General features: G+C 56.0%; 1 protein-coding gene across 3 annotated transcripts; it reads left to right on the top strand.

Annotated features, from left to right (window-relative positions):
* Positions 1–3,514: 3,514 nt before the first annotated feature.
* On the top strand, positions 3,515–22,738 carry SLC4A1 (solute carrier family 4 member 1 (Diego blood group)). Of its 3 annotated transcripts, none has more exons than XM_010331488.3 (20): positions 3,515–3,624; positions 9,539–9,621; positions 9,746–9,836; positions 10,846–10,910; positions 11,692–11,872; positions 11,967–12,102; positions 12,552–12,675; positions 12,934–13,018; positions 13,170–13,351; positions 13,892–14,102; positions 14,333–14,545; positions 14,724–14,872; positions 14,994–15,188; positions 17,214–17,387; positions 17,749–17,838; positions 18,378–18,544; positions 19,367–19,620; positions 21,456–21,625; positions 21,711–21,884; positions 22,510–22,738. In XM_010331488.3, the coding sequence occupies exons 2-20, from the start codon at positions 9,607–9,609 to the stop codon at positions 22,588–22,590; spliced, it is 2,757 nt and encodes a 918-aa protein (XP_010329790.3). In that variant the 5' UTR covers positions 3,515–3,624; positions 9,539–9,606; the 3' UTR covers positions 22,591–22,738. The 3 variants fall into 3 exon arrangements, with proteins under 3 accessions (XP_010329790.3, XP_074245213.1, XP_010329791.1); XM_074389112.1 differs by having other exon boundaries at positions 9,475–9,621; XM_010331489.3 differs by lacking the exons at positions 3,515–3,624; positions 9,539–9,621; positions 9,746–9,836 and adding an exon at positions 10,384–10,444.
* Positions 22,739–24,176: the final 1,438 nt, after the last annotated feature.

The following is a 24,176-nucleotide window of genomic DNA, read 5'->3' as shown; positions in this document are numbered from 1 at the left end:
GAGCCAGGGAGGTGGAGGTTGCAGGGAACCGAGATCGCACAGAGCACTCCAGCCCAGGCGACAGAGTGTGATTCTGTCTCAAAAAAAAAAAAAAAAAAAAAAAGGAGAGAGAAAAGAAAATGAGAAAGTCTTGTCCTTGCAGAAGAACTCCGCCCTCTGCTCACAAAGTCTCCCTCTGGGACAACCGGCCCCAACCCGTGATCTGAGCTGTGTGGTCTGAAATAATATCATACGAGGTCTGCCCTCGGCTCACTTGGTTCCTGACATCTGGCCTGGGCTCCCCACTTTCTCCTAAGCAAGCATAAATTTGAATGAGGACACATATGGATCTTGGGGAGGGGAATCTGATCTCTCCTCCCTTAGTGCTCTAGGAAGTGGTAGAGCAGTAGTGACAAGAGGGACTCCAAGGAAAGAGGAGGATGGGCTGTGAGCATGTGAAGGACCACTCAGGGCACAGCTCAAGGCATCTTGGGGCCCTGCTCAAGTCCCCCAGATGCCAGTCTTTCTGACCCTCTCTGTCTAGCCCAGGGCATAGCCAAAGGGAGGCAAGACTCTCCTGCCTTGCTTCCCCAGAGGACGGCCTAATACCAGGTGCTTGGAGGCCTTCAGATGAATCCAAGTTGAAAGAAAATGAGTGAGAGTTGCCCTCTTCTATTCCTGGAAAATCATAAACAAGAGTAAATGTGGGCCAGGCAAATTGGCTCACACCTGTAATCCCAGCACTTTGGGAAGCCGAGGTGAACGGATCACTTGAGGTTGGGATTTCAAGACCAGCCTGGCCAACATGGTGAAATTCTACTAATAATACAAAAATGAGGTGGGCATGGTGGCGGGCACCTGTAATCCCAGCTACTCCAGGAGGATTGCTTGAACCTGGGAGGTGGATGTTACAGTGAGCTGAGACTGAGCCGCTGCATTCCAGCCTAGGCAACAGAGTGAGACTCCATTTCAAAAAATAGAAGAGGCCAGGTGCGGTGGCTCATGCCTGTAATACCAGCACTTTGGGAGGCCGAGGCAGGTGGGTCATCTGGGGTCAGGAGTTCAAGACCAGCCTGGCCGACATGGAGTAACCCTGTCTCTACTAAAAATGTAAAATTTAGCTGGGTGTGGTGGTGGGCGCCTGTAATCCCAGCTACTTGGGAGGCTGAGGCAGGAGGATGGCTTGAACTCGGGAAGCAGAAGTTGCAGTGAGTCAAGACCGTGCCATTGCACTCCAGCCTTGGTGACAAGAGCAAAACTTTGTCTCAAAAAAAAAAAAAAAAAAAAAAAAAAGTGACATTGAGCAGAGTTAGGAAAGAAACAACCACATGCAACCAGGGCAACGAGAATGATCTAGAACATGTGGTGTGAGTGGAAAGGACCAGCATCCAAGCTGCTGTGCCTGGGTGTCTGGTGGGCTGCCAGGGGGTGGTGCCTGCAGAAGAGCCAAACAGCTGGCCAGATTCTCCTCCTACGCCAGATGATGCCATCTGTTGTCCCACCGCCAGCCAGCTGTCAGTTCTTCCTGGGCCCCAGGAGAGGTGCCCCATTAGTGCCCCCTGCACTCAGCTGCCTCTGACTCCTGGGGCAGGCAGAGGGGCAAGGGAACAGGGCGCAGTGGCTGGGTCAGGGAATCAAGGCTTTCACTTAGCACTCACCACCACAGGTCACAGGAAGTCAACCCAGTATGGGCCCAGGGTTTGGGACAGATCCCACCAGCTGGAGCAGGAGAAGGCACCTCCAGCCCCCTCTGGCCAGGGCCTCTTTCTGTTCCTGACCAGCACGAAGGCCTGGGTGGCAGGAGGGGCTCAGATCCGGCAGCATGCCAGCTGTGCAGGCAGTTTGCCAGGTCAGAGTGCCCACTCTGGCTGTACCAGCCCAGAGGCCTTGGGGAAGTCGCTGCTCCCCTCTTACTGCCCTTTCTTTGTGAGAGGTGAATAAACATCATGAAGAGTGTTGTCCTCAGATGGGCTCAGGAAGCTTGGCGAGAGAGCGCGTGTGAAGCCGTGGCAGTGTGCCGCCTGGGGCAGGTGCTGGTCCGCTGGGCATTCTTTTTCCTGGGAAAGCCTCTTTGCGGCTTTGCTTTCTCCTCTGCAAAGTGGGGGTTTGTAGGAATCCAGCGTGACCACAGGTGAAGGCCTCAGCATAGTTCCTGGAACCGAGGTCTTCCCTAAACAGGATTCTGGCTCGGATTCCGAGTCCCTGCCCTTTTCTCTCTTCACAGGGCTCAGCCCCCTGCAGGCTTGTGTTGGAGGCCGTGAGTGGCTTTGCAGTGGCGGAATATGCCCACTTCTGTGTCCCTGTCCTTGAGTCTCTTTTACTTGAGTCTGAACTTCAGGCTGGTGGCCATAGAACCCAACACACTCTGGCTTTACAGATGAGAAAACCGAAGTCTGGAGAGGGCCAGGGACTTGCCCCGCTTCCCACAGCCGGTCCATGCTGGAGCTGTGCTGGGACACTCTCCTCTGTGCGCCCAGATTGATGGCCACAACTCCCCTTCCTGTCTGCTTGGAAACCCCTCTTCATTCTTGCTGGTCTGTGCTCATCTTTCAGTCTCTGCCTCCTTAGAAACCGGAGCCTACGCAGGAGAATCGCTTGAACCTGGGAGGTGGAGGTTGCAGTGAGCCTCGCTCGATCGCGCCACTGCACTCCAGCCTGAGGGACAGAGCGAGACTCCCTCTCAAAAAAAAAAAAAAAAAAAAAAAAAAAAAACGGAAACCAGAACCTATGAAGAGGTGACCAGGCGTTGGTCATCCCCCAAGAGCAGAGAAACTGGGGGTGTGGGTGGGGACTGAGGGGAGGGGCACAGCAGGGGCTGAGAATGCTGCTGCTCTGGCCCGGGGGCCTGGGCCGGGCTGCCTACAGAGGAGCCAGTGTGCCCAGACATTAGGGCTTTGTGCGCTGAAGGGCTCAGTGTGGGGATGGTTGTTTTGTTGAGCTCACATTGTTTCAGGTTGACTGCATGTCAGTGTCTTAGTGTCCAGGAGCCAGCTCTTTAGAGCCAGCCAGGGTCTTAGGGAGAGTGTGGCCAGGGAGTCCTGGTCTGGATCAAGGAGGGGAGGGGCTTCCTGTGCCCCGTGAGCGCTGAGCGGGTCCTTGTGGAGAAGACTGCAGTGGAGGAGTGAATCCTAGCACAGACACCAAGAGAGGCGACAGGAGCAGGCGCCCTTGCACCCTGGGGCCAGAGCAGAAAGGCCTGGCCAGAGTGGAGGATGGACAGAGGCAGGACAGGGACTTCTGGAGGCCAGTGCCTTCCTGCCGGGGGAACTGAGAGCTCTGAGGACACAGCGATCAAACCTTCCTCCGTAAAGGAAGAGCAGAGAGAACCCTGGGGACCAGGAGGGCCCCGGGAGGCCTTGGGGGCTGGCCAGGCGGGTGGGGTGGGCCACACTCACAGCTGTCCAGATGTGGGTGAGAGATAACTCTGTTTACTGGGCACCCGGTGGGAGCAGGCGGGGGGTGGGGGGTGGGAAGGGGCTCCCAGGGCCAGTGGGGCGGGCAGATTAGGAGGCGGGGGAATGAGTCAGGGGTTTGTGAGCTGCCCCCAGGGCACTGGTGCTGTCAGAACCAGTGGGAACGTAGCTGGTCGCAGAGGGCACCGGCGGCTGCAGGACTTCGCCGAGGGACCCTGAGGCTCGTGAGCAGGTGGGCAGGGCAGGGAGGGGTTGGGAGGGTCCCTTGGTGCCTGCCCTGAGGGTTTCTGCAGGTGCCCAGCCTGAATCTATGCCCAGGTGGGCAAGGCTCCTGACGTCCAAAGGGGTGCAGGTGGGTAGGGTGAGAATGTTACCATTCCTGTGCTGGCCCTAAGGGGGAACAGGTCCATTGGCACCTGAAGAGAGGAAGGTGGCAGGTGGCTCACGGCAGCGGAGGTGTGCGGGCTCTGGTGTGTGTGTTGCAGGGGGCAGGGTATCTGATATCCTCCAGGCGTGAGTCCTCGGTCAGCTTGTTGGATCCCACAGGCTCAGGTCTCATCCACCCCAGACTCCTCCTTCCTTCCTCATCGGGGTCCTCAGGCCACCCCACCTCCCACCTAGGAAGCAGTATGTCAGCTGACACAGCATCCCCTGTGGGACACTTCCAGGGGTTTACCTGGGCACCTGGCTCCATGCCCAGAGCGATCAGTATTGGAGGGAACTGTGGAGACTCCCACCACCTGAGAATCTTTTTTTTTTTTTTTTTTTTTTTTTGATACGGAGTTTCGCTCTTGTTACCCAGGCTGGAGTGCAATGGCGCGATCTCGGCTCACCGCAACCTCCGCCTCCTGGGTTCAAGCAATTCCCCTGCCTCAGCCTCCTGAGTAGCTGGGATTACAGGCACGCGCCACCATGCCCAGCTAATTTTTTGTATTTTTAGTAGAGACGGGGTTTCACCATGTTGACCAGGATGGTCTCGATCTCTTGACCTTGTGATCCACCCGCCTCGGCCTCCCAAAGTGCTGGGATTACAGGTGTGAGCCACCGCGCCCGGCCACCACCTGAGAATCTTAAAACCCTTAGCTCAGGCTAATTCCCTGGGAACTGAGGGCAGATCAGAGGGGGAATGAGGATGACAAGGCTGACCCTAACCCCAGCAGCAGGGATGATGACAGCAACATTTTCATGGACCCCCTTGTATGCCAGGCACTGTTCTAAGCGCCTGACAGATGTAAACTTCCTTAATGCTTACAACAGGTCTGTCAGGTGGCCGTCATTATTATCACCCCCGTTTTACTGATGAGAATACTGAGGCACAGAGAGTTGAAGTCACTTGTAGTTAGTAAATGGCAGGGCTGGGCTTTGAACCCAGGCAGTCCAGCTGCAGAGTCCGTGCTCTTAACCACTAACTCTAAACCGGCTAACAGTTGTTTTCTGGGAAGCAACTGGGAAGCATAGTGCTTAGGGATGTGGCGGAGTCAGGTAGGACAGGCTGTGACCTGCCTCTGACCCCTACCTGCTGGGTGGCCAAAACAGGCAAACGTCTCTGAACCTCAGCTTTCGCATCTGGAGAATGGACTAATGACATTACTCTTCTTCCTCTTAGAATCCCCAAACCACTTCACAGAGAGCTTTGCGGATTCTAAGAGTTAAGGCAGCACAGTCCTTTGTGCGGTTCAAGCTGATGACACAAAGGTGGTGTCACACCACTAGGAAGCCGTCCCTGTCATCTGGTTAACCACTACCCCCGTCCCCCAGGGTCTTCCCATCTGTGCTATACCTTCGAGGCTCAGATGTCCTGCTCACCCTTATCTGGCCTGGCCCTGGCCAGCTGGCTGGCTGGCCAGGTGTCTGGTGCACTTCCAAACTTGGGGCAGCGATCTGGGTCCAGGCCCTTATCAGTGGTAGGCAGCACAAGGCCTGCAGCTAGGGGACAGCCGGGCTGGCGGGTAGCAATCTGGGTCATGGGCGCACCCTGTACGTCTCCAGCTGAGGTAAAGGCACCTCCGTTTTCCCCTCTTCTTTCTCACTGATGTCTCAGAACCCTGGCAGGAAGGCCCTCCCATTATACACATGGGGTGACTGAGGCCGAGAGACTGGTAGCTGCCAGCACGTCAGTGGCAGAGAGGCAGCCTGGACCTCTGGATTCTCCAGCTTTGAGGGCCCCTCTGACCATCCACTCCTCGGATGGGCAACCAAGACCACAGTCCCAGCCCCATGGGTGAGACTTTTAGTACCTAAGCCTTAGACGCCCTTGAGGCCACTCAGGATCTGAGGCCTAAGAAAGTGCATGGGCAAGTCCAGAGAAAGAAGAAAGTGAATAAAGATGGAAGAGAAGGCCGGGTGTGGTGGCTCACTCCTGTAATCCCAGCACTTTGGGAGGCGGAAGCAGGAGGATCAACTGAGATCAGGAGTTCGAGAACAGCCTGACCAACATGGAGAAACCCTGTCTCTACTAAAAATATAAAATTAGCCAGGTATGGTGGGCGCCTGTAGTCCCAGCTACTTGGAAGGCTGGGGCAGGAGAATTGCTTGAACCTAGGAGGCGGAGGTTGCAGTGAGCCAAGATTGTGCCATTGCATTCCAGCCTAGGTAACAGAGCAAGACTCCATCCCAAAAAAAAAAAAAAAAAAAAAAAAAGATGGAAGAGAAAGAGAAACTTTGGGAGAAGCAGAGACGGAGGAGGTAAAGAGGGAGAGAGAAAAGGTGGGTAACCAGGGTCCTCAGGAGGAAAGCCAGGCCCTGCAGTAGGTCACTACCCCCTCTTTAGGCTCCTGGACTCTTCTTTCCCACCCCGTCACTTGCCCCACCTGCCAAGGCAGGGACCTCTCCCTTTCTCCAGTCTGGTGAGACCCAGTAATCACCACCCTACCTCCAGGACTGCAGGTCACCCATTCCTCAGAAAGCAGGTTCTCCGCACAACCCTTTCTTTTCTTCTTTTGAGATGGAGTCTCACTCTGTTGCCCAGGCTGGAGTGCAGTGGCACGATCTCGGTTAACTGCAACCTCCACCTCCCGGGTTCAGGCGATTCTCCTGCCTCAGCCTCCTGAGGAGCTGGAACTACAGGTGTGTGCCACCACACCCAGCTAATTTTTTTATTTTTATCTTTTTTTATTTTTAGTAGAGACAGGGTTTCACCGTGTTAGCCAGGATGGTCTCAATCTCTTGACCTCATGATCCACCCACCTCGGCCTCCCAAAGTGCTGAGATTACAGGTGTGAGCCACCAAGCTCGACTTTTTTTTTTTAGACAGTTTCACTCTTGTTACACAGGCTGGAGTGCAATGGCGCGATCTCGGCTCACCGAAACCTCCGCCTCCTGGGTTCAAGCAATTCTCCTGCCTCAGCCTCTTGAGTAGCTGGGATTACAGGCGCCCACCACCATGCCCAGCTAATTTTTATATTTTTAGTAGAGACAGGGTTTCACCATGTTGGCCAGGCTGGTCTCAACCTACTGACCTCGGGAGATTCGCCTACCTTGGCCTCTCAAAGTGTTGGGATTACAGGCGTGAGCCACTGTGCCCAGCCTGCTCAGCCCCTTCTGTATCCTGCTCCCCACCCCGTGCCCGCAAGTGGCCTTTTCCCACCTCGCTCAGTCCACCTGTGCAGCTCTGCCAAGCCATGCCTCACATCTAGGCTCCCAGCCCTTCAAATCTCACCGGTGCTTTAGGGCCAGCTCCAGTGACTGCCTCCTCCAGGGTCTCTCCTGCCCCTGGGAGCCGCCAATGGGTCCTGCTCTTCCTCCTGCCATGCAGATCCTTGGCACTCAGCACATTCGGCCCCTGGGGTCCACATCACCTCGGAAGCACTGAGGCTGCCCCGTATTCCTGGTTTGCCTCCCTGTCAGGGCTAGAAGCTTCTTGAGAGCAGTAATGGGCCTCGCTCAGCTCAGCACCCTTCCCTTGAGCCCCCAGTGCTCAGCACGCCAGGCACAGAGTGAGAACCTTTGTTGGCCCAACCCAATTCCCTGCCACCACAATGCCCTGCGCGTCAGTGGGCGAGAGGGAAAGGAGTCACCTCCACACCCAGTCTGGGGCCACCTTAGGTGACCCTGTCCTCCCCTTGGGCCTGCCCTCACATTCCTGGGAAGGGCCACCGTCTCTCTGCTAGGGACACAACTAAGGAAACGGAGCCCCAGAGCTCAGAGGCCTCTTGGCTGGGGCCTAGTCTTCCTGGCTCCCCAGTCCCAGAGCCCAAGCCTGCAATAGGGAGCTATTCTTACAGTCATTCAGCAAATGTTTATTGAGTGCCTACTATGTGCGGAGTGGGGAATGCTGCTACCACTACTACTACTATGCTAGGAGTGGGGAATTTCATGGGGATTGAGACGTGAACACAAATCAATCAAGAAACCATTTTGTTGTTGTTGCTGTTTGTTTGTTTTCCTCTGAGAAAGTCTCAGTCTGTCACCCGGGCTGGAGTGCAGTGGTGCCATCTCAGCTCACTGCCACCTCTGCCTCCCAGGCTCAGGTGATCCTCCCACCTCAGCCTCTCAAGTAGCTGGGACTACAGTTGTGCACCAAAATACCCAGCTAATTTTTGTATTTTTGTAGACACGTGGTTTCACCATGTTGCCCAGTTGGTCTCAGACTTCTGAGCTCAAGCAATCTGCCCACCCCAGCCTCCCAAAGTGTTAGGATTACAGGTGTGAACCACCACAGCCAACCAAGAAACCATTTAAAAATTAGTCAGGCATGGTGGTGTGTGCCTGTGGTCCCAGCTACTCTGGAGGCTGAGGTGGGAGGATCACTTGAGTCCAGGAGTTTGAGGCTGCTGTGAGCTGTAATCATGCCACTGTACTCCAGCCTGGGTAACATAGGGAGACCCTCTCTCAAAAAAAGAAGGAGGAGGAGGCAGAGAGGAAGAAGAAGAAGAAAGAAAGAAACCAGCCCAAGCTGAGGCAGTGAGACCCTGTTTCTACCAAAAAAAAAAAAAAAAAAAAAAAAAAAATTTATTTTTTTTAAATTTGCTGGGCACTGTGTCCTGCCTGTAATTCCAGTTACTCAGGAGGCTGAGTCAGGAGGATCCCCTGGGCCCAGGAGTTCAAGGCTGCAGTGACTATGATCATGCCACTGCACTCTAAGCCTGGGTGACACAGTGAGACCCTGTTGCAAAAAAGGAGAGAGAAAGAGAAAGAAAGAAAGAAAGAGAGAAAGGAAGGAAGGAAGGAAGGAAGGAAGGAAGGAAGGAAGGAAGGGCCGGGCGCAGTGGCTCACGCCTGTAATCCCAGCACTTTGGGAGGCCGAGGCAGGTGGATCACCTGAGGTCAGGAGTTCGAGACCAGTCTGACCAATATGGTGAAACTCTGTCTCTTAAAAAAAAAAAAAAGAAAGAAAGAAAGAAAGAGAAAGGAAGGAAGGAAAAAGAAAGAGAAAGGAAGGATGGGAGGGAAAGAAAGGAAGAAAGAAAGAAGAAAGGAGAAAAAAAGAAGGAAGAAAAGAAACCAGAAAATGACAGATTGGGTCAGGGTGGTCAGGGAGGGCCTCTGAAGAGCAGACATCTGGGCCAAGACGCGCGAAGGGCTGAGGTGTTGTGGGAGGGTGTCCAGGATGTGGACAGCTGGATGTGCAAAGACCCTGGGACAGGAAAGGGCTTGGCAAGTTCTAGGAGCCACAGGAGGTCACCATATGGGCAAGTTGGCGAGAGAGCAAGAGAGACAGGGTCCAAGATGGGGCCAGGGAGAGAAGTAGGACCACATCATCCAGACCTGTGCCTGCTCCCAAGGATGCTGCAGCTGTGCCCAGTGGGCAGCCGCTATTTCTAAGAGAAGAGCATGCTTTTAGAGCCCCTCAGGGGTGCTAAGCCCCCTGAAGAAGGGACCAGTCATGTACCCTGGCATTGCCTGAGTCCCAGGGGTGGGTAGGAAGAGGCCAGGTGAAGACTGGAGAATGAAGGAGGAGTTGGACCTGAAGGTCACCTGCCCGTCTTCCCCAAACATCCTTTGCTTGTGCCAGCCAGACTTACTCTTCCCTGCACTGCCCCTCTCTCATGGCCCCTGCCCACCTACCTCACACCTGCAAATCCAGCTCCTTCTCATTCCTTCCACACTTCTAACCCTACCACCTCCAACACGTGGATCCCAGCCTCTGCCACATGGACCTGGAGACTCTGGAATGTGCCCCACTCAGCCTGTGCCCTCTGCTGCAGGGACCCGTGGTGCGGGTTATGCTGGTGGCTTGGATCACCGTGGACAACTGGACACTCGGGACTGCGCCATGGATGAGCTGCAGGTGGGTGTTTCCTGGCGTCGCAGCACTCCCGCCCGGAGGCTCTGGGGACCCGGCCCTAGCCTCCTATCTTCCTGGGGGGTTGAAGAGCCCCTCACAGCCCAGGCTCCATGACCACTTCCCGCAGGATGATTACGAAGACGTGATGGAGGAGAATCTGGAGCAGGAGGAATATGCAGACCCAGGAGTCCTCGAGCCTCAGGTGGAGGAGCCAGCAAGTGAGCTCCCTCTCCCTCCCTCTGCCGGGATGAGCTGCTGAACCCTAGACAGGAGCAAGAGGGGCACTTGTCTCCCCTTCTCCACAGTCCTCCTCCCAAACCCCACAGGCAGCTCTCCCCACAATTCCAGCTGATTGAAGGATAAACAATTTTGTTTGAAATGACCACAGGAGGTGGCTGGGAGAGCAGGGCAGTCACCCATCCAGTGCCCCTGCGATGTGTGAGAAGGGCGGGCAGCCCGTCTGGGACAAGGGCGCTAGCCCACATGCCATCTGTGCCCATCCAATGCCAGCTTCCAGGCCAGAAACCGGGCCTGTTCTTGGGGAAAGAGGTCCTGAGAAACGAGGGGCTTGTGGGGACCCTCCTGGGCAGAAGGACACCAGGAACCACCCTGCCTTCCCAGGCCAGCCCAAGGTCTTAGGTGGGAAGCCCCAGGCAGGACCTGTTTACTGTCAACAGGACTTAAGTGCTGGCAATTGGGATTGAAGTTAAGAGGCCCCTCTGGGAAATGAGGGCTGGGGGTGGGGCGGGGGAATATAAGGGGCTGACCCACCCTGGTTCCTGAGCTCAGTGAGACACGGCGCTGGCTGGCGGGCTCATTGAAGCAGGTGGGAAGAGGGAACAGAGTCTGGTCTGGTCTCAGAGCAGCAGGGGAGGGAGGAGGTCCTTGGAGAGTCCTGAAAATTGCCATTCATGGCTCTGCAGTCACCTTTGAGAGGTCCCTTCACTTCATCACTGTGGAGGGGCTCGCCCCCGTCCCACCCCGGCTGAGTCTCAGGTGTCCTCCACAAGGCTCAGATGGGGAGCCCCAGGCTGGTCCCAGCACACGTGTGGGGAGCCCCATTCTTCTGAGTGGCCAGTGTGAGATAGGGCACCAGAGGCCCAGCCAGGGGCACTGAGAAAGAAGGGGCACCCGCCCAAGCCTGGGTCTCCAAGGCTCACGGTGGGTGGTGAAGGGCCTCGGGCGGGGGGACAGTCAGGGCGACACTGACCGACCTCCGGTTTTCAGCTCACGACACCGAGGCAACAGCCACAGACTACCACACCACATCACCACGCCCTGGTACCCACGAGGTGAGGACCCCAGTCTCCCCCTTGTCTCTCATGCTGGCTCTGGGACCCACCATTTGACCAGGGGAAGAGAAGAGCGAGGGGATGGGGGCAGCTTCAGGCTGGGGGAGACTCTGCAGCAGACAGAGGAGTGAAGGTCCCAGGAAATAGGTGGGGGGGAAGAGGACACCCCACTGATGGTGAGGCCTGGGCCTCCTTCCAGGAGCACCATGGGCAGAGATAACCTGACTGCCCAGGGCCGAGTCTCCAGGCCCTCAGGCCCTGTCTGCTGTCACTGGGGAAGCATAGAATTAAAGACTTGTTCTCCTCTGCCCAGGCCCCCCAGTTCCCCGCTGGGTGCAGGACCGTCTAGCTGGTTAGGAATTCGGGCCAGCCCTCAGCTATGGCCCTTGGAGCGGTCACCTGGCCCCAGGGACATGCTGAGGCGCATCCATGCAACAATCACAGAGGCTGGAGATTGACCGATGACGCCAAAGTCCCCTTTAGCCTCAGCCTGCCAGGCCCCCGCTTCCCACTCCTTTCCCTCCCCGTGGCCTCTCCAGCATCCCTTTGGGTCGGGGTTCTCCAAATACCTTCTGCTATGGGGTGAGGGCCTGGCCAAGAAGTTGGGACATAGGGGAGGGGTGTGAGCTGTATCTAGGGACCCCCTCAGCACAGGGATCCAAGCCCCACAAGCATGAGTCTCTTTCGAGAGCAGCTGGGTGCCCACTCTGCCCTGGGGTTTCAGGCTCCCCACGGCCATGCCCGGGGCCTGATGGACTAACTCAGGTCTACGGGGCCACAGGTCTATGTGGAGCTGCAGGAACTGGTGATGGATGAAAGGAACCAGGAGCTGAGATGGATGGAGGCGGTGCGCTGGGTGCGACTGGAGGAGAACCTGGGAGAGAACGGGGCCTGGGGCCGCCCGCACCTCTCTCACCTCACCTTCTGGAGCCTCCTGGAGCTGCACAGAGTCTTCACCAAGGGTGAGCCTCCTGGGCCCCTCTGGCCCCCTGTAGGTGAGGCTTGTCGTTAGCGGCTGTGGCCCAGCCTCCCAGCTCACTCCTCCACTGCCTGCAGGTACTGTTCTCCTGGACCTGCAAGAGACCTCCCTGGCTGGAGTGGCCAACCAACTGCTGGACAGGTTTATCTATGAGGAGCAGATCCGGCCTCAGGACCGAGAGACGCTGCTCCGGGCCCTGCTGCTCATACACAGGTGCGCTGCCTGCCAGGGCCTGGATTCCATATCCCACAGCCCACTTCTCCAGCCCACTTGCTCCAAGGTTTCCTCTGGGGCCCAGGGGCCCACTTTTCCTCTACTATGGCTCCCACCTCTGACACCTTGAAAGGGATGGCCATGTCCCATGCTGAGTTGGGGCTGCTGGTCCACAGGTGGACAGATCCTCAAGGCCCTTTTCTCTAGACACTCTTTTGATCCTGCCTAGTCCTTCCAGACAGAGGCACCCACTCACATCTGCATCATCCTTGGAGAGGAGGCTCTGATTCGCCTTCCGTCCCAGGCTCTCTCTGGTCTGGTCTGGAACATCCCAAATATCTACCTTTGATGTCTACCCTAGTCACTTGATGCTCACCCTTGATCCCTCCCAGCACTGAGAGCTCAACCTGAGCAGCTTACTCAGCCCACGTCCCCTGTCCGTCCTGCAGCCATGCTGGAGAGCTTGAGGTCCTAGGGGGCGTGAAGCCTGCAGTCCTGACGCGCTCTGGGGATCCTTCACAGCCTCTGCTCCCCCAACACCCCTCACTGGAGACGCAGCTCTTCTGTGAGCAGGTGAGTCAGTTATAGGGTCAGGGTCAGGGTGGGGGCAAGGAGAGAGCTTCCTCAAACACCAGCAGAGGTCCTGATCAATTGGCCACAAGCAGGGGACCAGAAGCACCCCTGCGCCTGGGGTGTGCCAGGAGAGTTGGGAAGCCCCCCCACCTGAACATGGTGGCAAGCAAGAATGGGAAGGGAAGGAAGGGGAGGAGGCCCAGGTCTCCCAGGATCAGAGGAGACCAAGGACTCCCTTCACCACCCTCCTTCCCACAGGGAGACGGGGACGCAGAAGGGCGGGCACCATCTGGAATTCTGGAAAAGATTCCCCCGGATTCAGAGGCCACGCTGGTGCTAGTGGGTAAGAACAGGTGTCTCTACTCTCAGCCCTCCACACCCCTTGGGTCCTGGCCCAGCCTGTCTTTCCCTCAGCCTGGAGCCCGGCAGCCCCATCTCTTCAGCACACCCACCCTGGGCCCCTCTGCCTGGCCTGATCCTGTTGTCCCCAACAGGCCGTGCCGCCTTCCTGGAGCGGCCCGTGCTGGGCTTTGTGCGGCTGCAGGAGGCGGCGGAGCTGGAGGCGGTGGAGCTGCCCGTGCCCGTGCGCTTCCTCTTTGTGTTGCTGGGACCCGAGGACCCCCACATTGATTACACCCAGCTCGGCCGGGCTGCTGCTACCCTCATGTCGGAGAGGGTGAGGAAGGGCCGGAGAAGGCTGGGTTGGAGAAGCTCGGAGCTGGCCAGTGGCTGAGGCCCGCTCTCCAGCCTGACCTGGCTTGCTCTACGTTCACTGCTTTGACCCATTCAGCCTAATCCAGCTGCTGCTATCCCACCTGGCGGGCAGTCAGTGTGTGCGGTCCGGCCCAGCTCTGTCTGCCCTGGCCTGGTCTCGTGTGGTTGGCTTTGGCCTGGCTGGGTCCAGTCCAGTCCACTCTGACCTGGTTCCGCCTGGTCAGGTCTGGCTTGGTCGGGCCTGGGCAGCTGTAGTTACTTCTAATCTGCTTAACCCACCAGGTTAGCTGCCGTTCCTTCTGCTTTCCCCACCCAGGGCCGCTGTCTGTCCCCCCAGAGCCCTTTCTTAGTGGGGAGTAGGGGTGGGAGGGGTCAGGAAAAGCAGTTCCTGGCAATGGGAGCTGCATGAGGGGCTTCTGGTCCCTGGAGGCCCCGGCCGTGGGCTCCGGGGTCCTTTCCCTCCGTAGGTCCGGGCAGCCCTGACCCTCTCTCCTGCCCCTAGGTGTTCCGCGTCGATGCCTACGTGGCTCAGAGCCGAGGGGAACTGGTGCGCTCCTTGGAGGGCTTCCTGGACTGCAGCCTCGTGCTGCCTCCCACAGACGCCCCCTCCGAGCAGGCCCTGCTCAGTCTAGTGCCCGTGCAGAGGGAGCTTCTTCGAAGGCGCTACCAGCTCAGCCCTGCCAAGCCAGACTCCAGCTTCTACAAGGGCCTAGGTACCTGCCCTGCCCAGCCAAGACTTTCTGAGCCCCCATTGGCCCCCAGATGCCTCAGCACAGCCTCTCTCTCCCATCATGTGTTCTTCTTAACTGCTTCTCCGCCCACATCGCCCAGCCTTCATGGCCACCCCATTCCCATCAGACACTCTCCGCTATGCCTTCCAGTCCCCTCTCCCCTCACCTCCTCCAGCTACTCCCTCTGACCTTGCTCTTATCCTCCACCACAGACCTAAATGGGGGCCTAGGGGGCCCCGAGGGCCCAGACGATCCTCTGCAGCAGACAGGCCAGTTCTTCGGGGGCCTGGTGCGTGACATCCGGCGCCGCTACCCCTATTACCTGAGTGACATCACAGATGCGTTGAGCCCCCAGGTCCTGGCTGCCGTCATCTTCATCTACTTTGCTGCCCTGTCACCTGCCATCACCTTCGGTGGCCTCCTGGGTTAGTACCGATACCTGTCTCCCTAACTCTCACCTGTGACCCTCTGGCCTCTGTCTCGGTCCTGACTTATGACTCTATCTGATCCTCTAGACCCCTGCATTAGCCCACCCTTGACTTGCTCTATGAGCCCCTGGAAATGATCTCCTGACCTTGACCCCACTGTGACCTCTACCCACAGGAGAAAAGACCCGAAACCAGATGGGTGTGTCGGAGCTGCTGATCTCCACTGCAGTGCAGGGCATTCTCTTCGCCCTGCTGGGGGCTCAGCCCCTGCTCGTGGTCGGCTTCTCAGGACCACTGCTGGTGTTTGAGGAAGCCTTCTTCTCGGTAGCTCTGTCCTCGCCCCACGGACCCTGACCCTGTCATGTCCCCTGCCCCACCTGCCTCATGCCCAGTGCCTTGCCCCGAGGCCCTCTTTGTCTGACTGACTTCCTCTGGCCACCTGCAGTTCTGTGAGATCAATGGTCTGGAGTACATCGTGGGCCGCGTGTGGATCGGCTTCTGGCTCATCCTGTTGGTGGTGTTAGTGGTGGCCTTCGAGGGCAGCTTCCTGGTCCGCTTCATCTCCCGCTACACCCAGGAGATCTTCTCCTTCCTCATCTCCCTCATCTTCATCTATGAGACCTTCTCCAAGCTGATCAAGGTGGGGGCTTATGGGGATGTTAACACATATGGGAGGCTGTGTATGTGACTGGGCCTGGGCCACTGGCCGGGCATGGTGCCCATGCCCATAATCCCAGCACTTTGGGAGGCCAAGGCGAGTGGATCACCTGAGGTCAGGAGTTCAAGACCAGCCAGGTCAACACAGTGAAACCCCATCTCTATTAAACATACAAAAATCGCAGGTGCAATGGCTCATGCCTGTAATCCCAGCACTTTGACAGGCCAAGGCAGGCAGATCATAAGGTCAAGGGATCGAGACCATCCTGGCCAACATAGTGAAACTCCGTCTCTACTAAAAATACAAAAATTAGCTGGGCGTGGTGACAGGCGCCTGTAGTCCCAGCTACTTGGGAGGCTGAGGCAGGAGAATTGCTGGAATCTGAGAGGCAGAGGTTGCAGTGAGCCGAGATCGCACCACTGCATTCCATCCTGGGAGACAGAGTGAGACTCTTTCTCCAAAAAAAATGTCAGCCAGGCGTGGTGGCATGCACCTGTAATCTCAGCTAGTTGAGAGGTTGAGGCAGGAGAGTTGCTTGAACCCGGGAGGCAGAGGTTTCAGTGAGCTGAGATCGAGCCATTGCACTCCAGCCTGGGTGACACACCAAGACTTCGTCTCAAAAAAACAAAAAGACTGAGCCAGTGTGTGTCCTCACACATGTCTCTGCAGCATTTGTGTGGCTTTGCTTCCACCTGTGTAGATAACCATGTGACTGTGCATATGACTGTGGCCGCCTATGTGTCTGTGTGGTCACATGTCTGCACACAGGACTGTGCAGCTGTGTTAACTGTGACCACGTATGTGTTGGCACCTGCTGCCTGTGGCCAGCATTCTTGCTGAGGCATGGGAGGGTGTCTCTGTGTGCACATGTCCAGTTCGTGATCATACATGATGTGAGCAGTGGGTAAGTATGGGCGTGATGCTGAGCATGTGAAAGTACATGCACACGGAGAGCAGGGGGGACTCTGGAGCCTCTGAAGTCCCCCACTCTCTCTCCTGCGCTTGTCCTCAAGAGAGGGCTTGCGGATGGAGGGCCCAGCTCCTTGGCTTGCCTTCCGTCATCTTAAGCTCTGCATATTATATGGAAGAGTGGACCCTAAGTGTTGTCCCTTGATTTTGTTGGGTGGACGGTCTTTCTGTGTCTAGATATATATATATTTTTTTTGAGACGGAGTTTCGCTCTTGTTACCCAGGCTGGAGTGCAATGGCGCCATCTCAGCTCACCGCAACCTCCGCCTCCTGGGTTCAGGCAATTCTCCTGCCTCAGCCTCCTGAGTACCTGGGATTACAGGCACGTGCCACCAAGCCCAGCTAATTTTTTTGTATTTTTAGTAGAGACGGGGTTTCACCATGTTAACCAGGATGGTCTCGATCTCTTGACCTCGTGATCCACCCGCCTCAGCCTCCCAAAGTGCTGGGATTACAGGCTTGAGCCACCGCGCCCGGCTGTGTCTAGATCTTTTAACCTCTTTTTAGACACTTTCCTGACCCTTGTTTCCTCACCTCCAGCCTTATGTCTCCCAGGTCCTGGTATGCATATGTGCATACACACGCACTCATTGCTGCCCATGACTCTCCCCACCCAAAGCTAGGCTGTCTTCCTGAAAACCAAGCTGTAGAATCCTGTTTCTCCTCTGTTATCATGTCAATTGAGGAAGAAGACAGACGGATGGATGGATGAATAGAGAGATAATGGATGGATGACTGATTGATGGTTAATGAATGGATGGATGATGGATAGATGAATGGATGGATGCATGGATGGATAAATGCGTGGATAGATAGATGATAGATAGGTGGATGGATGGGTAGATGGATAATGAATGAATGGATGAATAATCGGTGGATGATCAATGGATAACGGATGGAGAGGTGGATAAATGGATGGATGATTAATTCATAGATGGCTGAATGAATGGATGGTAGTGCCAGGTAGAGTTAGCTGGTGGTACTTTCCAGCCCAAGCCAAGGCTGGAGAGAACAGAATGCCTTGGTTTTCTGCTGCAGATCTTCCAGGACCACCCACTACGGAAGAATTATGACTACAACGTGACGACAGAGCCCAAACCTCAGGGCCCCCTGCCCAACACAGCCCTCCTCTCCCTTGTGCTCATGGCTGGTACCTTCTTATTTGCCATGATGCTGCGCAAGTTCAAGAACAGCTCCTACTTCCCGGGCAAGGTCAGCACACCCTCCCTCCTCACCTGTCCTTGCCAACACTGTCCTATCCCACCCCAGCTTCCCCAGTGCCCTTAGCTTCCCTTCTTTATCAGATTCCCATTCCCAGTTCCAAACTCCCCTGGCCCCGGCTTACCCAGGGTTTAATTCTGCTGGGAAGCCCCTCTCCCTTTCATGGCATGCCCAGCATGAGAACTGCTGTGGGAAGAAGAAAGAAGGCAGACGTGGCTGAGGTGTAGGTCAGGGCATGAGATGCCGGTGCACCCCCTGGAAGAGCAGGGCCCACCGGGTGAATACAGGGCAGGAGGGAGGCAGGAGCGGGAGTGACTGGGCACTGACCTCTGGTCCTTTCACCTGCCTCCAGCTACGTCGAGTCATCGGGGACTTCGGGGTCCCCATCTCCATCCTGATCATGGTCCTGGTGGATTTCTTCATTGAAGATACCTACACTCAGGTGACCCCTCCTCCCAGCCCTCAGACCATGATATGCACCAGATCCTCATTTCTACCCCCCAGCATGCCCCTTAATAGCTCTCCCCAACCTGAAGCCAGCTAGAACTACCTCTACGCTATCCCTGCCTCCTCTGGGAGCCCCATGTACTTCTTATAGCCCCAGAGGACCCCCTCTGGCCAAAGCAAGTGGCTGGGCCAGGTTGCTGCCTTCATTCCTTAACCCAGAACAGTAGGAAGAAATATTCTTTGAAGCCAGGCAGATCTAGGCATGAATTCCAGCTCTGCCATCAATCAGCTGTGTGATGTGGGGCAAGCTACATAACCTCTCTGATTCTCTGTCCTCATCTATAAAGTGGGGAGCGAGCAGATGGATGTAAAGGGATTAGTGCAATGACTAGGTACAGAGCAAGTACTCAATGTAACTAAGTTCCCAAGTGCCCCCAACCCAACTGCCCAACCTCCAGGACTCTGGCTCCTCCTGCTCCCACCCTTCCCCATCCCCTTGCCCCTGACATTCTTACCTTCTATCCCTTCCCACAGAAACTCTCAGTGCCTGATGGCCTTCAGGTGTCCAACTCCTCAGCCCGGGGCTGGGTCATCCACCCGCTGGGCTTGCGTTCCCACTTTCCCATCTGGATGATGTTTGCCTCCGCCCTGCCTGCTCTGCTGGTCTTCATCCTCATATTCCTGGAGTCTCAGATCACCACGTGAGTGACAGGGTGGGGACTGGGCCTGGGAGGGTGGGAGCTTTCCCTGGCAGTCTCCCAGGCAGGCAAGAGACCCAGGACTGCAAGCTAGTCCTGGTGGGCGTGCGGCCTTCCCGACTGGCAGGAATGGTGACTAGCCAGGGGCAGGTCCAGGTTTTGTGGGACCTGAGGTTGTATAATTTGGAGAGCTCTTTTTAAGGAAAAAAACAATGTGTCGGGTATGGTGGCTCATGCCTGTAATCCCAGCACTTTTCGGGGCCAAGGTGGGTAGATTATGTGAGGTCAGGAGTTTGAGACCAGCCTGACCAGTATGGTAAAAATCCCATTTCTACTAAAAACACACAAATTAGCCTGGTGTGGTGGCGTGTGCCTGTAGTCCCATCTACTCAGGAGGCTGAAGCAGGAAAATCACTTGAACCCGCGAGGCAGAGGTTGCAGTGAGCTGAGATTGCACCACTGCACTCCAGCCTGGGCAACAGAGCAAGACTCCAAAAAAAAAAAAAAAAAAGAAAGAAAGAAAAAAAAGAATGCAAAATGACAACTACAAAATTAGGTGCTAGATCTTGGAGGGGCCCGTACAAGCAAAGCTCCCTGAAGCTGAAGCTTCATTGCCTGCGAATCAGCCTTGGATGTTCTGAAGACATTTCTGCTCTTAAGAGTCTGGATTCTCAAGATAGGGTGGAGGGAGGAGAGCCAGGAACTCAAAGAGGGAGGGGCACAGAAGACAAAACGGAGCTATGAGGACACCAAGTATGGAGAAGGAAGGAGGGGTGGAGGAGGCAGGGGAGAACCCCGCTTACCCCTCACCTTCCCCAACCCCAGGCTGATTGTCAGCAAACCCGAGCGCAAGATGGTCAAGGGCTCTGGATTCCACCTGGACCTGCTGCTGGTAGTGGGCATGGGCGGGGTGGCCGCCCTCTTTGGGATGCCCTGGCTCAGTGCCACCACTGTGCGTTCCGTCACCCACGCCAATGCCCTCACTGTCATGGGCAAAGCCAGCACCCCAGGGGCTGCAGCCCAGATCCAGGAGGTCAAAGAGCAGCGGATCAGCGGGCTCCTGGTCTCTGTGCTTGTGGGTGAGTGAAAGCTGGGTCGGCTCTCCACCATCCTCCTGCCCCAGCCCAGTCCCCCACCCCCGATCCCTTCCCCTTCCCTTTCGGACCCAGCTGATCCTCCAGCCTCGCCCAACCTGCACCACTTCCCCTCATCTCCCCAGCATCTGCTACTCATGAGGGCATCCTGGAGGAAAGGCCATGACACTGAGCTGGGCGTCTGAGCAGGAAGGAAGGGAGCTCCACTCCCGAGCCTGCTCCAGACCAGACCCCACCTCTGCCTTACCCAACGGAAGTCCAGTGAACTGTGGGTTCCGGCCCTGCCCTGCTGCTAATCCAGTATCCCTCCTTGTCTCTGGGTCTCAGTTTCCCTGTCTGCACAGTTGGAGGGTTCCTCAGATGTCCCCAAGTTCTCTTCCAGCTCAGCTGCTCCATGACTGATACAAGGGGCGGTGCCCCAGGCATAGTATGGAGGTGTGGGGAGAAGAAAGAAGGGTCACTGGGGTTGACGTCAGTTCTGGAAGAGCCAAAAGTCGAGCTGGGTTCGGTGTGGGCAGTGCCATGGCTGCAGATAGAATGGTTCGGGGAAATTTCTTAAAGGAGGCAAAGTTGATGGCATTCTGGACTGGGGTGAGGAGAAAGATGCCTGTCTTTGACCTCTGTGACCTCCATTAGGGTAAGGGAGTGGGCTTAAGTCAAGGCAGGAGGGGTTTGACTTTCTGCAGCTGTGTGGCCTTAGGCAGGTTGTTTACCTCTCTGAGCCTGTTTTCTCATCTGTAAAATTGGGGTAATACCTCTAAAAAGGACCCATAGAGGCTGGGTGCGGTGGCTCATGCCTATAGCAGGTAGGTCACTTGAGGTCAGGAGTTGGAGACCTCACGATGGTCCACGAGTGAAACATGGTGAAACCACGTCTCTTAAAAATACAAAATTGGCCGGGCGCGGTGGCTCAAGCCTGTAATCCCAGCACTTTGGGAGGCCGAGGCGGGTGGATCACAAGGTCAAGAGATCGAGACCATCCTGGTCAACATGATAAAACCCCGTCTCTACTAAAAACACAAAAAATTAGCTGGGCATGGTGGCGTGTGCTTGTAATCCCAGCTACTCAGGAGGCTGAGGCAGGAGAATTGCCTGAGCCCAGGAGGCAGAGGTTGCGGTGAGCCGAGATCGCGCCATTGCACTCCAGCCTGGGTAACAAGAGCGAAACTCCATCTCAAAAAAAAAAAAAAAAAAAAAAAATACAAAATTAGCCAGGTGTGGTGGCGCATGCCTGTGGTCCCAGCTACTTGGGAGGCTGATGCAGGAGAATTGCTTGAGGCTGGGAGTCAGAGGTTGCAGTGAGCCAAGATCATGCCACTACACTCCAGCCTGAGCGACAGAGCAAGACTCCTTCTCAAAAGCAAAAAATGACACATAGAAATGGCTCCAGGTCAGGCGTGGGATCCCAACATTTTGGGAGGCCAAGACAGGAAAATCACTTGAGCCCAGGAGTTCAAGACTAGCCTGGACAACATAGTGAGACCTTGTCTCTACTAAAAATTAAAGAAAAAAAAAAAAAGTCCTAGCAACTAGGGAGGCTGAGGCGGGAGGATCACTTGAGACCAGGAGGTCAAGGCTGTTGTAGGCAAGATCACACCACTGCACTCCAGCCTGGGCAACAGAGCAAAATCCTGTCAAAAAAAAAAAAGAAGAAGAAGAAAGCAAGCAAGCAAGCAGAAAGGAAGGAAGGAAGGAGGGAAAAGAAAGAAAAGAAACAGCTCCATATGGTGCCTGTGTTTTATTCCCAGCCCCAGATAGGGGCCTGAGCCCCACCGGCACCAGGGCTCAGGCAGCCTGGGCTGAGCGTGCGCTTCCCACAGGCCTGTCCATCCTCATGGAACCCATCCTGTCCCGCATCCCGCTGGCTGTGCTCTTTGGCATCTTCCTCTACATGGGGGTCACTTCGCTCAGCGGCATCCAGCTCTTTGACCGCATCCTGCTTCTGCTCAAGCCACCCAAGTACCACCCGGATGTGCCCTACGTCAAGCGGGTACAGGGCCCTTTTCTGGCTGCCCAGCCTGGGGTGGTGGAGGGTGCCAAGCACAGTGGACACTGACCCCAGCCTTCGCCTGCAGGTGAAGACCTGGCGCATGCACTTGTTCACGGGCATCCAGCTCATCTGCCTGGTGGTGCTGTGGGTGGTGAAGTCCACGCCAGCCTCATTGGCCCTGCCTTTCGTCCTCATCCTCACCGTGCCCCTGCGGCGCGTCCTGCTGCCGCTCATCTTCAGGAACCTGGAGCTTCAGTGTGTGAGTGGCTGCCTGGGCCTGGGGCACAAGAGCTGGGAGCCTGTGAGGGGCGAGTCTCAGAGCTAGGACAGGCAGGACAGCGTCGAGGGTAGTCTGGGGCTAGGGCTGGGGTCCAGCTTCTGGCCTGCCGTGTCCTGGCATACACTCTGGAGCACGGGGTCTCGTTTCTCTGTGCCTTCATTTTGCTCACCTGTAAAGGGAGGAATGACGGCAGGGCTGGGGAGAGGATCGAGAGGCGGACAGGGTGTACTGCGCGTGAGCCGTCGGGACCCCTGAGCAGCAAGTCCTGCCGTCTGCCAAGTCATCTGGGACAGAGTCACTCCTCTAATAGAATTCTTCCACAGCGTGACTCAGGTCACAGTGGGACCGCCCTGGTGAAGAGGTCCCCTGCTCCCCCTCTTCAGTGGCTCCCCTGCCAGGGTCCACATCCCCAGGGTTGCCTCCTGCTTTGACAGTCACTCATTCAGGCCGGTCCTAGAGGCTGGGGGGATAGAATAGGACAGGTCCAAGGTTCTTCCCAAGAGCTCCACCCAATCCCCACTCCAGAGGTGCCTTTCATGCCCGGGGAGGGCTTACCTGGCCCCAGGGTCCCTCACCCTCTCTCCATCCTGTCGCTCCCCTCCAGCTGGATGCTGATGATGCCAAAGCAGCCTTTGATGAGGAGGACGGTCAGGATGAATACGACGAAGTGCCCATGCCTGTGTGAGGGGCAGTTCCAGGCCCTAGACCCTCCTCCGCCATTCCAGTTCCCCACCTTCCCAGGAAAAGCAGAAGTTCATGGGCACCTCATGGAGTCCAGACTCCTCCTGGAGCAGCAGCTGAGGCCCCAGGGCTGTGGTGGGTGGAGAAGGAAGGGGTGTCCAGGAGACCCACCACAAAGGGCAGCCTGGCTTTTCTGGCTGGAGATGGCTGATGGAGCCCACATTAGGTGTTTGCTCCACAGTCCCTCCTGTTGCCACACTTTCACTGGGGACCCCACGCCGGAAGACAGATCTGAGCCCTACCTCTTCCCAGCACAGGCAGGGGTAGAAGCAAAGGTGGGAGGTGGGTGGGGGTGGTGCTTGCTGTGTGACCTTGGGCAAGTTCCTTGACCTTTGCGGCCTATACTTCCTCTTCTGTAAAATGGGTATATTGATGATAATATCCACATTACAGGATGGTCACTGAGGACCAAAGACACATGTAAAACAGGGCTTTGTACATTCCTCAGGGACTATTCTACAGCAGTCATCATTTGTCTTTGAACCTGACCAAGGTCACATGACTGGGGTTTGAACTGAGCCGGACAGCTGGGATTTGAACCAGGCCTTCTGACTTCGAGGTCAGAGCTCTGTCCTGTGTCAGTCATTCGTCCACCTTCCCTTCCCTACTCTGCTCCCAGCCCCTTCCTTGAGACCCTCTTCTCTGGGCCCAGAGAGAGCATCCTGGTGAGGATGATCAGGGATTGGGGCTGGGACTCAGGCCTCCTAAGTGTTTGGTTCCTCCCTCCAAGCACTCATTAGTTCACTTATTCATTCATTCCACAAGCATTTACTGAGGGCCCTGGACCCACTGGACTCTGAGAGGACTGAGATAAGCCCTGCCCTGGGGTGTGGGTGGGGGGCAAGGTACAGTTGATTTTAGATTTGGATAGGGAGTGGGAGAAGGTGGGAAAGTAGGGGTGGGACAGGGAGGGGGTTTGTAATTTATTAATTGTGTATTTTCTAAGAGTTTTCATCATACTTTGGCTTCACACACACCTCCAGGCCCCTTGTTTGAGATCCACTATCCCCAACCCCATCTAAACTGAATCCTGGGGAGAACCCAGATCTGACCAATTGGGGTGGGAGCAGCGGGTTCTCCAGAACATGGGCAAATTTATTTTTTTATAAAACAAAAAGATAAAAAGAGTTGAAAGACGTGGAAGTGGTGAGAGATGGAGAAAACAGAATCAGGGAGTGGCAAAAAAGAGAGGAGGCAGCCGGGCACGGTGGCTCACACCTGTAATCCCAGCACTTTGCGAGGCCAAGGTAGGTGGATCACTTGAGGTCAGGAGTTCAAGACCAGCCTGGCCAACATGGCGAAACCCCATTTCTATGAAAAATACAAATATTAGCTGGGGGTCATTGTGGGCACCTGTAATCCCAGCTGCTCGGGAGGCTGAGGCATAAGAATTACCTGCACCCAGGGGGGCAACAGAGAGAGACCCTGTCTCAAAACACACACACACACACACACACACACACACACACACACACACACAAGGAAGCATTAGCCTTGGGGCCACACACTCGTGTGTGTGTGTGGTGGGTT

Source organism: Saimiri boliviensis, chromosome 17 (genome assembly GCF_048565385.1).
Source record: "Saimiri boliviensis isolate mSaiBol1 chromosome 17, mSaiBol1.pri, whole genome shotgun sequence".
Taxonomy (NCBI): domain Eukaryota; kingdom Metazoa; phylum Chordata; class Mammalia; order Primates; family Cebidae; genus Saimiri; species Saimiri boliviensis.
This window is presented reverse-complemented; position numbering and strand designations above follow the sequence as displayed.